Source organism: Fundulus heteroclitus, chromosome 13, assembly GCF_011125445.2.
Source record: "Fundulus heteroclitus isolate FHET01 chromosome 13, MU-UCD_Fhet_4.1, whole genome shotgun sequence".
NCBI classification, from domain to species: domain Eukaryota; kingdom Metazoa; phylum Chordata; class Actinopteri; order Cyprinodontiformes; family Fundulidae; genus Fundulus; species Fundulus heteroclitus.
In genome coordinates, this window is record NC_046373.1 from 19344476 (window position 1) to 19361443 (window position 16968).

The 16968-nt window shown below is 39.0% G+C and overlaps 1 protein-coding gene across 1 annotated transcript; it reads right to left on the reverse strand.

Moving 5' to 3' along the window:
- Positions 1-3072: 3072 nt before the first annotated feature.
- On the reverse strand, positions 3073-14570 carry LOC118556512 (cellular retinoic acid-binding protein 2-like). The gene is made up of 4 exons (XM_036145298.1): positions 14362-14570; positions 9622-9800; positions 7333-7449; positions 3073-3395 (listed from the first exon to the last, which is right to left on the reverse strand). The coding sequence occupies exons 1-4, from the start codon at positions 14441-14443 to the stop codon at positions 3345-3347; spliced, it is 429 nt and encodes a 142-aa protein (XP_036001191.1). The 5' UTR covers positions 14444-14570; the 3' UTR covers positions 3073-3344.
- Positions 14571-16968: the final 2398 nt, after the last annotated feature.

Genomic DNA, 16968 nt, shown 5'->3' on the forward strand with positions numbered 1-16968 from the left:
CTTTGGCTTAATACATTAAACAATTAAATGTTGACCCCCCCCCCCCCCCCCCCCCCAATCTTCTGTTCTGTGCCCCTGTGAAAAAACACTGGCCCCACCCTGGCCCCCCTGCTAAATTTGGTCTAGAACCCCCACTGCATGGATGCCTGAGAATCTTCACCAACAAACTACAAAGTGCACACTCACTTCCCTCCAGACATTTTTGCTAATTTCCCTGGGGTGGACTGCTTATACGTCTTGTCACAGAAAGGATTGTGGGATTCTTTATGGCTCCGTAGCCCAAGTGAGGGACATTGTGAGCTCCTTTTGCTAAAGGAGCTGTGGTAGGAAGCATACAGGCTTCTTTTCCTACTTCCTTCCTCACTGGTTGCATTATTAAGACAGCACTTATCATGACAAACGGTAAGGGCTAAAAAAGTGGATTTTGCATGATATGTCTCCTTTAAGAAGGGCAGAAAACAAGTGTGTGTGATTAACTTGATTGCGGCAGTAAAGAGGCAATCTCGCAGGAGCAGTGAATGATCCCTAATGAGCCAGGAGCAGGAGGGGAGTGGATGAAAGCAGACAGTCCAGAATCATAACAGCTAATAGTTCATTTATTATGTCCCATACACCACAGAGGTGCCCAGCCCTCATGGGCTTAGGACACATGATCATATTCAAAGATGCAGAGACCAATATCAACATCATTCATCGAGCATAAAATGCTGAAAAACATAATTCTTAAACAAATACTGCAGTTTACCGTCACCCCTCTCATAAAACAAATCTGCACAAACAGTTCACTCCTTAAAGTCGTCTCCTTTGGGAATCATCCAGTTTCTAATGCTAGAGGTAAAGTGCAGGATCTAAGCTGTTCACACAGTGATGCCATGAGATCTTTCTGGGGAGCATGCTCAGGAAGCGTCCTTATTAGAGAACCAAAACTCTGTAACCGACTCCTTTTGATACACAAGGATATTCTGACATTTCTCTAGATGATGTAGCTACCTTATCGCTGTAGTTTAGCCCAGACAGTCTTTAAATTAGGCTAATTTCAGCTGCTTGTATCTGGGATCTCATTTGTTTGCTCTTGATCCATATCTCATTACCATAGGCTAGGGCAGGGGTGTCAAACTCACTTTGGTTTAGGGGCCACATTCAGCTTAATCTGATATCAAGAGGGCCACATGAGTTAACTCATTGCAAGATTAAATAGAACTAATAAAAGTGGACTTGTTGTTGATTTTTATATTAAATGAATTTCACTTTTACACAATATATTATGAATAACCTCAGCGTCTTTAAGAAAAGTATGTGCAATTTCAACAATAGTTAAACAGTTAAACATTTACTTGGGCATTATGCATAAGAACTTATCACAGTGATTGTACAATGTTGAAAAACATTTATTCACATTTTTTGGAACTTAAAAACAATGTCCTGCATGACAAAATACATCAAAGAGGTAAAAATTAAGAAATTATTTAAAATCAATTTTCCACATCTGAAGCTCAGTGCTACCATCTGCTGATTAAAACAGAGCGCCCCTCGTGGACAATATATGAACTGCAGATTTTAAATTAAACGAAGTACATGTTTTTTCAATAATTGTTTTATCATTCTCTTCCTTTTATCTCCTCTTTCTTTCACCTTTACTTTCTTCTTGTTCTTCCTTTCCTACTTTCCCATTGTAGTGTCCATATCATTTGAGATATTCCCCGCATGAATCATAATAAAACTATTCACATTCATAAATCAAGCGGAGCACTATGGCAAAAGCAGTACTGCTCCACTTGTGAAAGTCAAATCTGATGAGCTCTTTTTGGCATTAAGACAATAATTCTTATTGCCACATTGCCAGACAGGACACTGGGAAAAAAAATCATTGTCGAATAATGATAATGCATTTAGCCCAGGGGTGTTTGACACCCCTGGGCTAGGGTCTGAATGTAGGCGGATGGGTAAAACATAGAGCTTTGTTTTTGACTCAGCTCCCCCTATTGAGGGGATAGACTGAACCCAGACCCGGTGGGAGGGGTCCCCCTTTTTTTCTCAGTTGAGAACCATGGCTGCATTTAACATCATGTCATCTTAAATTGTATTGCGTCATATTGTTTCGTACCAAAGGAACTCACACTTTACGTTGATCGTAAAAAGTCTCTCAACGCACAAAGACTTTATTTTACAAGTTGTTTGCCTCTTTTCTGCCTCACTAATGATGTCTGAGTCTCGGAAGGCATCACACAATACCCCAGATTTATTTAACCGGGATCAAATGTTGAGTGAGAGCAGAGTTAGAAACCCACCTCATTCAGGCATACTCATTTAACCACCAACATTTCTGAGAATATTTGTCTTAGAGGAGGCTGTGAGCTCGGGCTGCTGGCTCAGCACTGTGTGTGTGTATAAACTTGGGAAACAGATCACAGGGGAGGTGCTGTGCATGCTGTTTAAAAACCTGGAAAAACCATCACTGCCTGTGAACCGTTGCCGTCCTCCAATCAGGAAGTGCCAGAGAGACCCCCACGGCCCATTTTTCACAGAAAGGTGAGGAGTTTGCATGAACTATAGTGTCAAATATAGAACTGTTAAAGATTTTCAAATCTATAATTCAAAACCTAATGGCGCGTATGATTGCAGCTATGTTGTCCCAAAATGGTTTGAGAGTCGGCTAACTCCCAGGATTCTCGATCAACTCCTCATACCTGTGTGAAAAATCAGAGTAGCGCGAAAAAGAGTTCACACAATACTTTCTTGTTACAGAGAAAGCTTAAACACTCCAGATGCTGTGACTTAATTTTCTCATGGCCGTACTCTCTCCTTTTACTCATTTTTTCTCTCCACTCCCTGTTTCTCCCTCGTCTCTGCCAAGTGTCTCATCGCAGAGTTTAGGAAATAGGAACCGTCCTCTGGAGTTTTTGGTACTAATCAAGGGCATGTTGTAGTCAGCTTTGACGAGAGAGAGCACACGGTATGGAAACGGGAAGAAAAAAAAAAACTGCTGCGGAGAGTAAGAATGATGGGAAGCTATGAGAAAACAAATGACAAATGACAAGGAGGGGCAACAAAAAGAGTCAGCCAAGAGCCAAATCATATAAAACAGTTTATTAACATTCACAACGAGAATAAAGGCACAAAGATAAAGCACTAAAATGGAATGTATATCATGATTAAACCATATGATAGGAGAAAATGATGTCAAATGCAGCTCGCCTTTTCTGTCCAGCTCAATGTTTTTCAGAAAGACTTGACCGGCACTGAGTGGGTGGGAGGCTGATGTGGAATGAGGAAACCAAGCCGAGTAAATGAAAACCATGCAAGAAGCACAAAAAGAAGTATTACAGTGCTCAGTAAAAATGTCCTCATTCCCTCTCATAAACTCTGGTGCAGACAACATCCCCGGCAGTCATCGTCTGAAAGAAAACATGGGGTTCAACGTTTAAGGCTTCCTTTCCACAGGTTTTCAATTTATTGTTTAAAATACATAGAAAAAACTGAGTCCATCGTCTAAGTTAACAAGTTATGATGCAAAACATGCAAATACACCTTTTTACAGTTTTAAATACACGTCAGAAACAAAAAGATGTTTAATTTTGGTATCGGTAGCTAGCTGGTCCATCATTTTGGTCCGGACAGAAATATTTTATATACCTGATTTGTGGTGCTGAGAAGAATAAGCGCACACAGATTATAGTTTTAAGCCATATATTATTATTTTTTGTGTGTGTATTGATAAAGCCTTCCATTTTTATCTTCAGAGAATATGCAGAAAAGTCCATCTGAAGATGCGCAAAAGGTTGATAACAACCTAATATTGAATGCTCTACTGTTTCCAGTTGTTTCCAATAATCATTTTAAGTAGCCAAATTAGTCATGTATGACCAAATTTCTCTCTTAATATAATAACGTCTCCCTTCTTTATTCTGACATTTCCTAAGTTCAGCCACTGTCTTTTGAATATGATATTTAACACTTGTTTAACATGTGTTTTACCTATAATCTTAACCTCATTTTCGAATATCTTCACATTTAAATCTACAACACGTTTCTTCACACAATGGCACGCCTCTGTGCCATTGTGTGCAGGAACTCACATTAACTTGATCTTCCTTCCTTTTGTTTTATCATGAAAACGAACAGATATTGTGTCTAAAACAATGTCTTGAGTCTGAATGCGTTCTGAATACTTGTCAATGTCTTGCTCAGTGTGAGGGATTGCTGCAAAGCCATGGACAATGCAGTGACTCTCCCTGTAGCCTTACTCTTCTCCAGGAGTGAATGCTGATTGTCGGGACTTTGATGCAATCAACTGGTTCCCTTATATAGGAAATATTTGACCAATCTGTATAATCTGATTGGATTTGACTTTGTAAAGTGCCTCGAGATGACATGTTTCATGAATTGGCACTATATAAATAAAATTGAATTGAATTGAATTGAATGCGCTAGTAAGTTTAAGCAAACTAAAACCTTCCTTGCTCGGACTTCATCCAGCCATGCGTTTACCAAACTATTTACCCTTTAGCTCTCTCCTTTTTTCAAGCTACTATAAGTTAGTTGCAACCCGTCCAAGGATCCGTGGTGGAACAACAGGAATAGCGACAGTGGGGTGACTCATGTAACTAATTCCAGTTCCATTGACGTATCCTTGCACGATTGGTTAACAGTGTGAAGCATCCATCCATCCATTTTCCAAACTGCTTAATCCCTCATGGGGTCGCGGGGGTTTCTGGTGCCTATCTTGAGCGTTCACTGGGCGAGAGGCGGGGTACACCCTGGACAGGTCACCAGTCTGTCGCAGGGCAACCCAGAGAGACAAACAGGACAAACAACCATTCACACCTAAGGACAATTTGGAGAAGCCAATTAACCTAACAGTCATGTTTTTGGACTGTGGGAGGAAGCCGGAGTACCCGGAGAGAACCCACGCATGCACAGGGAGAACATGCAAACTCCATGCAGAAAGAGCAGGGGTGTACTCGAACCCAGGACCTTCTTGCTGCAAGGCAAACAGCGCTACCCACTGCGCCACTGTGCAGCCAGTGTGAAGCAATTAAAAGTAATTGAAAAAAGTGTGAAATAACTTTATAAGTTGTGTTTATGCATACTTGAAAGGATCATTATATTTCATTACCGGTAAAAAAAAAAAAAAAAAAAAAAGTGGATAATGATCAGGCAATGTATGTGAAAGTTAAGCTCCCTTGTTTTACTTCTACAGGTGGACTGCTGGATGTGGCAGAGAGAGATGGACGGGTTGCCATTTTGGAAGCTGCTGCTTCTTTGTGGCTTGAAGAAGAAAATAAACTTTTGCTTTTCGGTAAAGTCAGACTGATTTTTCCACACTACAACTCTGTGGAACAAAAAGCACCTGTGCTGTGAGTCCAGCTCAAACTGGAAGGTCTAAAAGTCAGAACCAACTTAATGAAATTCACTTTATACTTTAGAGATTTTCCCTTCCTAAGATATTATTGAAAAAAAAAAAGAATGAGATGCAGGTGTTTTATTTGTGTTAAGCATTAGGGTCTTGGAAAATGTATCCAGGATCCTCAAGAACTTGGCAATCGTAGCGACATATAGTTAAATTCAGACGTAAGAAAAAGACACATAAGATTTCTTTCTGACTGTCTGACATTAAATCAGACCAAACGTTTCCTGTTTTGGATCATTTAGGATTACTTCAATTATTTATATTTGCTAAATGGCAGAATCATGGCAGAGTTTTTTCATTAATTTATTTAATGAAACTTTCTTCAAATTTTGTCATGATTTTAGGTTCTGTCTTAGTTTTGAATTATGGAATAGTTTGAGTTTTGTTGTGGTTTGATTTTGTTCTTTGTTTTATACTATCTGTTAGGGTTCTGTAAGCTTTTAGCTCAGTTCTGTTCACCTGCAAGCTCACTCCCCTGTCAGCAGTCACCAACCTATCAGTTCAGTTCTCTGTCAGTCACTTCCCTGCCTCTGATTAGTTCCAGCTGTTTCCCTGTAATTAGTTTTCACTCTATTTCACCTGTGCACGTCACTATATAGTTCTGCCTCAGTCTTTAGTTCTCCGCCAGATCATTAACGAGCCTTCGGTGAGTTTTGTCCAGCGTTCTTATTCTGTTAACCTGTTGATATTACCCGGATTGCCTTTTTGACTTCTGAGCCAGCCTGACCCCTGAACCTGATTTTCCTGCCCTGTACTATTGATTACCTGTTTCTCTGACCTGGACCTGCCTTAGGATATTTGGAGTTTTTGCCTTAGCCTTGACTGTACTTTTGCCTGTTTTGGACTGCCTTTCGTGTACCGGATTTTGGACTGCCATTTTGACCATTGAGCCTTGCCTGTCCCTGTTTTATTATTAAAACCTGTTTTTTGCTTATACCTCGCTTGTTTGGTTTGAATACTGGGTTTGCCTGATTCTAGTTCATAACAAATTTAGAATTGGCATGCATTTATTTAATAACTAGTAAAATCCCCCTTTATGACTTTGACCTATTCCTTCTGACAGAACTGTTGGTAACTCAGTCGGGTTTGCACCCACCCACCCGTTCAGTCCCATAAATAAGACAAAGGTCAGGGCTTTTTGATGCCACTTGAGTGAAACTTCAGCCCATGGTACTACAGGACTCACTTCACTCTCTTAATAACTTCGGCCAGAATACTGTCAAGATGTTTTGCTTTTTTTTTTTCTGGGGTATATTCACACATTTTGCACCAAAACACATTAATCCCTGGGACACAGAGCCTGTCTCATTCATGAACGGTGCAAGGGCTGAATATTCCCAAGCTGTTGCGTAGACCTGTTTGAGCTCATAAATGTGCCGCGTTCAAGCATCTGGAAATTGTACCCGAAGATGAAACTTTATTGTGAAGGTCCACAATTTTCTCCCAGAAATGTTGGCTGAATTTTCTTTACTTTTCCATGATGTTACACAAGGAAGCGGTGTGTTTGAGGTGTTGCCCTCTAACCAGTCCACCGGTGTGCCTATAATTGAATCAAAGGTTGTGAATGAGCCTAAGCGCATTAATCTTAGTGTTTGTAAACTTCTGTTTTTGAAGAAAGTAATACAAATTCTCTAGAAAAGTCTACGTTCATTATTCTGCTATTTAGCAAATAGAAATAATTTTGTTTGATCAAAAAACAGACTTTAGTCTGATTAAATGTCAAGAAGGACGCCTATCGCTAGCGATCACTGGGTGAAAGGCGGGGTATACCCTGAAGAGGTCGCCAAGTCAACACAGAGAAACACAAGACAAGCAATCATGCAGACAACTGACCCTAGAATAATTCATATTGCCCTTCAGTTATCAGTCTAGTCAGTTCTCCTGTTTACCTCTGTAAAGTAGTGTATGCGCAAAATAATTACCAGTATGAGCTCTCCGTCGTTGGTCAGTTCTCTGGTCCATGAGGTCTTTGGTCCATCGCCTTTGAGTAAAGTCTGTTCACAGCTAATCTTTCGGTCTGTCTCCCACTTCGGAAAACTCTACAGGGATTCAAATGAGAAAAACAACTTACATGAAGGAAGTACTTTAGCTGGTTGCTGGTCATTTCCAGCCTTAGGGAACGAAATAGATGCATTGAGACCTTTGGAACAGTATCATTTCGGAGCTGTAAGTTTCTATGATCTACACACATAATGTATGGCGACATAAGCAGAGGTGGGTGGTAACCAGTTACATTTACTCAGTTACATTCACTTGAGTAACTTTTTGAACAATATAATCTTCTGGGAGTAGCTTTACTGCACTGTACTTCTTACTTTTACTTGAGTGAATATTATGAGGTATCACTACTCTTACTTGAGTAAAGTTTATGGCTACTCTGTCCACTGTGAGTAACATCTCTGAATAAAGAACAGATTTGTTTAAACCAAAACTGCACCAGAGAGACACATCTACAGTTCATATTAAGGTGAGACGTCTTGTTTGTTTACAAGTTTTGTTGTTTTAATGGTATTTTCTGTCTGCTGACCTCGTCGAGACATTTACAGTAACCTTACAGTAAACAGTAGACATTGTTAATAAAAGTATTTTACACTGTCCTAACTAATTGTATACATTAACTGCTTGGTTTCATAAGTTTTATGTTGAAAAGCATTGTTTAGAAAAGTGTTTCTTCTGCCTGAATTTGTTACTTTCTAACTGTCATTGTTTTTGAATTTTTTGCTAGCCGTTAAAATACCAGAATTTGTACATCATTTAATATTTTTTGCCTGACAAATTACATACTTTTTTAAGATATTAAATCAGTTGTTATAAATATTTATCCATTACTTGACTAGCCTTCTTACTAGATACCTTTTTACTCTTACTTGGTTGGGTACTTTTTACTTTGAGTTGAGTAAAACGATGTTGAAGTATCGCTACTCCTACTTCAGTAAAACTTCTGGCTTCTCTATCCACTTCTGGGGTTAACTCTATAACTTAGTGATACCTTTGCAAGATTTAGGTTCAAAGTAATCTTTGAAATTTACAAACATGTTTCCTTTGACTGGAAGTAATATTTATTTTTGGAGTGGCCCAGCCAGGGTCCCGACTCGAATCTGGAAGATAATTTATGGAGGAGGCAAAAGATTATGGTGATGGAAGGGAGGCCTTCCAATGTCAACAAGTTGGAGCTCACCACAAATTATAAATCCATGATACATCAGTGGAAACATGCATAAATGTAGTAGGAAATTATTTTTAAATAAGTGTTTGATTGATGTAATGCAAATAAAACATTTTTCTCACTGATTATTGAAGAGGATATTAATAGTTTTCAACATACTGTTTGTTTTTATTAAAAATCAAATAAAAAACTACTTTTTTTAGATTGCCTTGCCATGGACATTTCTTATTGAATTTTTAGGAGATACTTCTGCTCGGGCTTTCCAGGTTGAATCAGAAATAATTTCACATCTAAATCTATTAGTGGTATGAATAATTTTAGGCTTAACTGTACATTTTCAATATACATTTAAATCAGGGAACTCCTGGAGATAGGCACCAGCCCCCCTTGCGACCGCATGAGGGATAAAGCGAGTGAGAAAATGGATGGATGGATTTAAATCAGGAGAAGCTTTTCAATGATTATTTTTGGTTTGATCATGAAATTATGATATCTCTGCCCAAACAAGGATCAACTGTGGGCCTAATCCAAAACATGTTGCCAATACAATTAAATCTAATCAAATTATATGTGAGATTTGAAAATGTTTATGTTTATCTCCAATAATTAATAAACATTTAAAAAAAACACACTGATTAGTTTTAGTAAAGATTTTTGTAACACTTTGAACTAATAGGAAGGTATGAAATGGGAGCATGTGGGTGCCAAACCCGGGGAGGAATTGACCCAAAGCCACTTCTGACACTTAATTTTGATCAGACCAGGTTGTTACTGGAGCTGAGATTGTCTGTTGCCGTCTGTGAGAAAAACTTTACAGGCTGTCAGGAACATCACTCATTCAGCCCAAAGAAATCAAGAACAGATCTCTGCGTAAAAATCCCCCAGACTGACTCTCGAGTTGCACCAAAATTATTTCCACATGTTACTTTTTTCTTTTTTTTTTTGCAGAACTGCCGCCAGCTGCGCTGTCCTTGAGCAGATTCTGGTAAGCACGTATCGGCATTACAGAGGAGCACTTTCTCAGGAAACAACAAAAAATGCGTACCGTGCAGGGCCGTCCGTCCACTGTTGCCTCGCTGAAGGACTGACCCACGGTGAAGGACACGTTGGTGGTGCGGACGCTGGTGGATGTCTTGATGGACAGGGTTTCTCCTTGCTGAGTGATTTCCACTGCCGGGCTGGAGGCCGCGGCCACCGCGATCTTCCTCAGGAATACGTTGACACCTGAGGATCCACCGACAGAGCTCAAGTCAAACAGGCCGCCTTGGCAGGGTGGTCCATAATGTGTAATCACAGCTGTGCATGCCAGTGGTTTTGAATGTTATTGTGGTAGATAATCCATCAGAGGGAATCTGTCTCTTCCTTTAGCTTTTTTTTTATGAATGTTTCACCCATATAAAAACCTTCTGTGGTAATTGAGCGCGCCATACAAAGAAAGGCTGGAATTTTCTTTTGCGCCCTGGGCTCATTGAAACCAGGTTATCTGATATTTGGGTGTCAAAAGAAGCTTTGATTTAAGCACCAACAAAAATTCTTTTCACAATGTTTGTCTGTCATTGTTTTGTGTTTGACTGTTCCCGTAACGACACGCAGCGTGGCATCGTTTCTGGACAATTTTCACGTCTGGTAACAGCAAAGGTCCGCCAAGGACATCATTATTTGCTATTTTTATCTCATTTATATGTTGTAAATGAACAAAAATCATGAATGAACCTGCATAATTTGGTCTCGATAGAAACAAAACACAACATGTGGTATGTTCCTACACACAAGGAGACCCAGACACATGAATAAAACAATAATGCTCTTCAAAATCGACGAATGAACGACAGTAAGGTAAAATAAAATTTCCCCAATTTCCTTTATACTTTGGTAAGGATAACAGAGATTCTTGAAATGACAAGTACGTAGTCCACAAAATTGTTTTTGCTTTCCGATTTGGTACTTTTGGGACAGGAAACATGATGTTCAAACATTATAAAAGTGTGGTAAAAAAACAAAATGAGAAAAACCTGGTGCAGAAAAAAAACAACAATAGACACGACACACGATCTTCAGCTGGACTGTTACACTTTGCGTGTCCTTGAAAATATGAGGCTTAGGTGAGGATGTTTACTGAATGACGTCATTAGAAGGGGTTTGTTTTCGGTTCTACGCAGGCGACCCCGTTCTTGACTGAAGGCTGTTAACATACTGGCTTAACTCTTGTTGCCTTTGCTGCAGAAGACAGGGAGAGATTAAAGTTGTTGTAGGTGCATCCACGGGTGTCTAACTCAAGCCTTTACGTCCTCAAATGGGTTTGGACTAGCTGTTTTTAGCCAAAACATTTGAGATGGTTTCTTGCTTCACTGCAAAAACGGATCTTAAAATAAGTAAAATGTTCCTAAAATTTGTGTTTTTGTCCTAGATTTGAGCAGGTAAATAATATTATCTGCCAATGGAATGAGTATTTTTACCCCTAAAATAAGATAATTAGACAAACCGCACTTGAAATAAGATGATGGAAATGAGTTGTTCCTATTTTAAGTGCAAAAATCTTATTCCATTGGCAGATCATCTTATTTACCTGCTCAAATCAAGGATAGATATGCTCATTTTAAGAAAATGGTACTTATTTTTAGTTCCGCTTTTGCAGTGTTTAACGGAGCTGCTTTAAAATGACTGGCACTAACAGGATTTTGGTAAATTAATGTCAATCCAAAAAGATAATTGAATAGAACTGAAACCTGCAGGACACATCCTGAAGACTCTGATGGGGAAATGTTGAGGTAAATTGTGTGAAACCATGAGATCATGTGTGACTACAACAACAGCAGAGACCAACATGAACAGACATTATGAAGTATGTCTCAATTTGCTAAAAAAAACAGTAGAAACCTTCAACACAAAGTGACCGCAACCAAAGGTGTGCAGGCAATCGATATAAAAAAATAATGCTTTCGAATTAAATCATGAGCCGTTTACAACTGACCAGCAGTGATTTTTGACGTAACAAATTAAAGTGTACTTTTATGTGACTTTGATTGGATGAACGTTACCATCTCTTCAAAATCAGTATTTATAGTGAAGCTTACCGACCCTATTCATTCAATCCCAGTTTACTCTTGTGAAGGTCTCTGCTAAATTCACTTCTTCTTACTTTTGTTTTAACAATCCTCAGTGAGATCACGGGTTTTTTGAAGGTTTGGCCTGTTTTGACTGGTGAAACAAAGGTTCAGACTCTCAATGATGCAAAGGAACTGCTAGAGAACACTAAAAATAGTCCAAAGCCAGCATCTATGGAGAAACAGGGTAGATTAAAAACAAAAGGTGTCCACAAAGCATAAAAATCACATTTCATTTTGGAACATCTTAATATATAAAATAAAATAAAAATGCCTTTTGCAATACAAGTATATGTGGATTTATACAGTAAACTAAAATGAGTTTTAAATGTATTAAAGGAAAAGATTTTTCACCCCTTTCATTCAGGTTTCGGAAAGCCTGTAGCGTTTCTTCTTCTTTCTTTTTTTTCTGCAACAAAATACTTGAGCTCAATGTGATGATTTCCATTAATATAAAGTAGAGCTGCATGGTGGCACAGTTGGTAGCACTGTTGCCTTGCAGCAGGAAGGTGTGTTACCAAAGTAGGTCATATATTCTGGAGAAATATTCTGGATTTTCTGGTACAGGAGCAGAGTTGATGATTCCATCAGTTTTAGTATTTCTATCGGTCCTGAAACAGCAAAGCAGCTCCAGACCAGACTGCGTGTATGACAATTGTTTTTCTTTTAAATGCCGTGTTAGTTTCACAGGTAATGGGATGCCCACCTTTTAAAAAGTTTTGCTTTGTCTTATCAATCAACGGAATATAAAAGGTCTTTGGAGTCATCAAGATGTTTTTTCCGCAAATATGGGATAGGCCTATGTGCTCCCTTTGCTCACCAGTGGTCTTGGCTTTGGATCCAATTTTTGCCCAGTCTCTTTCTTTATTGCTGAATGATGAACACTGATGCTAACTGAAGCAAGTCAGGTCTGCATTTTCTTTGGAGTCGTTTTGGCCACTGTTGGGACAGAGGTCAGAGAGTTCGCCATGTTTTCTCTACTTATGGACAACGGCTCTCACTGTGGTGTAGATAGAGCACAGTGACTTTTTTTTCTCCTACATTGTTAAATAGTTTTTTGTTGTTTTTTCCTGATTGGGGCTAGTCTATGGGTTTGTCTAACCATAATTTTTTTTTTTTAAATCTAAGACATTTATATGTGGTGAAAACAAAAAAACAGATAAAATCGTTAAGGGGAAAAGCAAATTTTTGCAGCTATTCTCATTTATCATGTGTGTCATCTTGCAGACTTATATGGTTGATATATATTTTAAGGTTGTATTATGGAGTATATCAAATTAATAAGAGTTAAGAACAGTATTAAGACTTGTGGTTGCAAATATATCTGTTTTGGAGCAAGAGTTTATGTTTGTGTCTACCTTTAGCTAATTTAGGACAGCTGTCAAACTTGCTAGCAATCTGAGTGTCCAAACCCTGAGACAGCCTTAGCAGAAGAACAACAAAGGGGGTTGACAAGGAAAATGTTTAGATGCAACTTTGTTAAAATGGGTTTAGCAAGTTTGTTCCTGAGTCCGTCATGTTTTTCACTTTTTACACACATTTTGCCTTTATAATTGGCAGAGGACAAAGCAGATGAGCAAAAATCTTCTTACAAATTAGTAGTAATTTAACTAATTTAGCTGGGTCAGAGTATTTTAAAAACAGACCAAAATGGTCTTTAAGCATCTTGCTGTATATACACACAATTTTTATTCAGAAATGTTGATTAAAATCTAACTTGTGTAAATTGTTCAGTTTGTTTTTTAACTATAGGGATGACAAAAAATACACCGAATCCTCTGCCATTATTCATGTCTGTTGGCCTCGCTTCAGAGGGATCAAGACACCTCAGATATCTGATTCAGTTTAGACGGCATTTGCTCATGCTTTGGTACTTGGAGGAGGTAACACACTCGCACAGAAACACAAAGCTCAGGATCGCCCAGGGCCTTGGGGAGGCAGAGAAGGAAAGTCAAGCTCAGAGTTGGCTGGCTGCTGGGGCCCATGTCAAGGCTTAGCTCCGTTTACATTGGCTGTAATTACAACCACATGAGGAGGAGGCGGCTTTAGATGAGTCTAATCTAACATTTGCCCACAGGCAATTTCTCCTCAGGTTTTATGAAGGATGCCACAATGTGGACCTCGTTTGACCTCTTTCCCCTGCAAGGAAGACATGGACCTGGATTCTGCAAAGCAACTGGAAGCGCTATAAGAACAGAACAGCTGCACAAGAGGAATATTTTAACGCTTGGCTTTTGTTTACTTCAACGCCTGGTGGGTTTCCAACAATAAAATGATTGAAAAGAAGATTCAATTGCACTGAGTGACACTATGTTTCCTTTATTAACTTTCAAGCAAAGCCTTAGAAGGTCTTTAGCAACAGTTTTCCAGGATTTCAGGAGATCCTCCACTATTTTTTTTACTAAAAGTCCAAAAAAAGCCTGTTGCACAACATCACATTTTATGGAAGCGAAGGAAATTAGCGGTCGTTTAAAAACTTGAAAACAATTAGAGGCATTGATGAATATAATTATTATTAAAAACATCTGCATATTCTTTCAACTTAATTTTAAAAATCCGCACAGCCTGATAGTTTCAACCTGTGTACGCATGTTTTCAGAGGCAATCCACAATATAGAACAGCATGCCAAAAATAATGATGATTATAACAATAATGAAGCACACAATAATAGATAACTCACTGAGAGCTTTCAGAAGCTCCTCGAAGTTTTCCGATGACTTCATTTTCCATTTCCCAGAGAAATCTGTCACTTTGTTCTCCATTTCGGTGCCGTTTGCAGATTAGAGCCGGAGTCTGATTGTAAGCACTCTGGTCGGTGTGCCTCGGTTCCTAAAAAGTGGTCTCCTCCGCTTGCATCTGCGCCTCCATTCATTGGCCCACAGCTTGGCTGAATCTGATGCTGATCTAGCCAATGCAGAGACCGGCGGTAGGGAGGGACTTCCCCCACCCCCCCAGATCCCAACTGCACCCTCCACCTCTGGCAGCGTGGTGAAAGATTTGGATACGAGCTGGAAAAATGCACTTCCAGTAAGGCCTTTGATGTTGATTAACAGCAAAGAATTGTGTTAATTGTTTTCTTTCTTTTATAGGATGGACAGTCCTATATTAGTAGCCGTGTTCAGACAAGGCACAACTCTACATTTGGAAACTGTTCATGAAAAGAGAAAAATAGCGCTCTAGCTTGTATGCAGGCATTGAAGACCTGGAATGTGAAATCAGATCCGGTGTGAATGCTTGTTTCTGCAGGCTGGGAGGTGGGAAAGCTGGTACTGACAGGGCAAAAGATAAGATATCCAGCAGGTGGCATCACCACAGCAGGAGGTCATCAGAAATGTGGCTTTTCATTTCAGATAGAGGACACCTTATCTAGTTCACTGGTTCCTGTATCTGGGGTCAGGGGCCCATTTTGGGTCGTGAAACATCAACTTGGGGCTCTTTACATAACCCAAGCCACATTAACATATGGGCCACATGTGGGTAGGAAATAGGCTAAAAACGGGCCAAGGATTAGAGTGTCTGTGGGTTAAATAGTGGCCCAATGGTAATTGCGCATACTTATTTGATGCACGATAACTCTTGGGTGGGGGGAAAAAAAGCAAAGAAAGAAAAGGGACACATTTGACTTCTGTTAGCGAGCATCACCGACCTGAAGTACAGTTCCAAGTGCCAAATGAACTCCCAATTTTCAGCAGTTATAGCAAGCATATTAAAACATGACCACTGCAAATCAACAATGTACTTATATTTGACCCATTAGGGACCCATCACATTCTTTTTGCCTCTTTCAAAACTTTAATAGTCAACGTTTTTCATTGGTGGTAATGCTAACGGCATGAGATCTTGTTAAGGTTAATAGTTTGGATGGAGGTCAAAAACTGCTTCTCTGCTTGTTGTCAAACCTTCATGCATAGTGATTCCTTGCATACATAAGACTCTCTGCCAAAACAGCTCCCTACTGACAAGCATTCACTCAAAGTTTTGGGGATACATTTTAATAGTACTTTTTCATATAAGGTGATATCTGTGACTTGCAATTCACATCTAAACCTCTGGGTTGAAATTAGATTTTCTTTTACCTCATTAGTATACATAGTTAACCCCTAATTGGCCAGTAGTTAACAATAATGTGGAGGTTTTGTACATTAACCCCTCTTCAATTTACCCTCTCTCTCCATCTGTCTTTCTTTTCTGCTCCAACCTTGTATAAATCGAGGCCTTTGGCAAAAAGGGGGTTGTACAAAGCATTAACAAGAGGGGTACCACTGGGGATTTTATTAAAACTATTTTGTGCATATGTGCACAAAAACCAAATGAATTTAGTGTGCATTTTACCAAATTCTTTAGTGTAATAATATGCAGTTACAGCTAACCTGAGATTAAAGCTTTTTACACATCTTTAGAAGGAGTGCAAAGAAATATGTCTGGCACAGACTTCAACCTAACCAGCAATTAGGTTGAATCTATTGAATTCTTTGCCTAAAACTTTTGAGAACTACAACCTATTTATTAAAATATCCCCCCTTCTGTCATATTTGAGGTGGTAGTGGTGGTGGGGTCAATTTTCATACTCAGTTGCTGGAGCAGACACAAGCAGAAAGAATCATTAAAAGACTAAAATGTGCATTACAAAGAAATAAATGGTACCTTTGGACATTCACATTGTAATGTGCATTGGAGGTTTTTAACACATGCTTTAGGTTCCTCAAAGGGTTCACATTTCAAAGGGTTAATGTCCCCCTGGAGGCAAATACTTTGTAGCCAACAGTTGCACACACACTCAATAAAAACAAGACTTGCATACCAGAAACAAGAGCAGTTGCTGTCACCTGTTGACACTTCTCATTTGCCACTTCCGTTATTTAAACATATATTAACCCAACTTTTTCTCCTCTAAGTGCTGTTTTCATCTTTATGGTCCCACAACAATAAGGATGCAACAGCTGTTTCGCACAGAAACGTTTGGGCACATGCGTGTCTGCTGCATATTACAGTTCACTTGTGATTTGTCTTGTTCTTTAAAATTTGAAAAGTAGCAATCAACTTTTTTTTTTATCAAAATCTATAGAATTATAAATAGTTCTAAAATACCTGTAAATTATGACCCAAATCCTCACAGTGTCTGAAAAAAAATCTAATCTTAATGAAAGGTTTTATGTTTCAGCATCACACAGTGAGTCCAAGAATGAATTTAAATCAACAAGAAAATTAATCAGTGAAAAAATAAAATAAAATTACATCCAGCCTGAAAAAAAGTACTACCTTGGAGAAAATTGACATTGTTCAGACA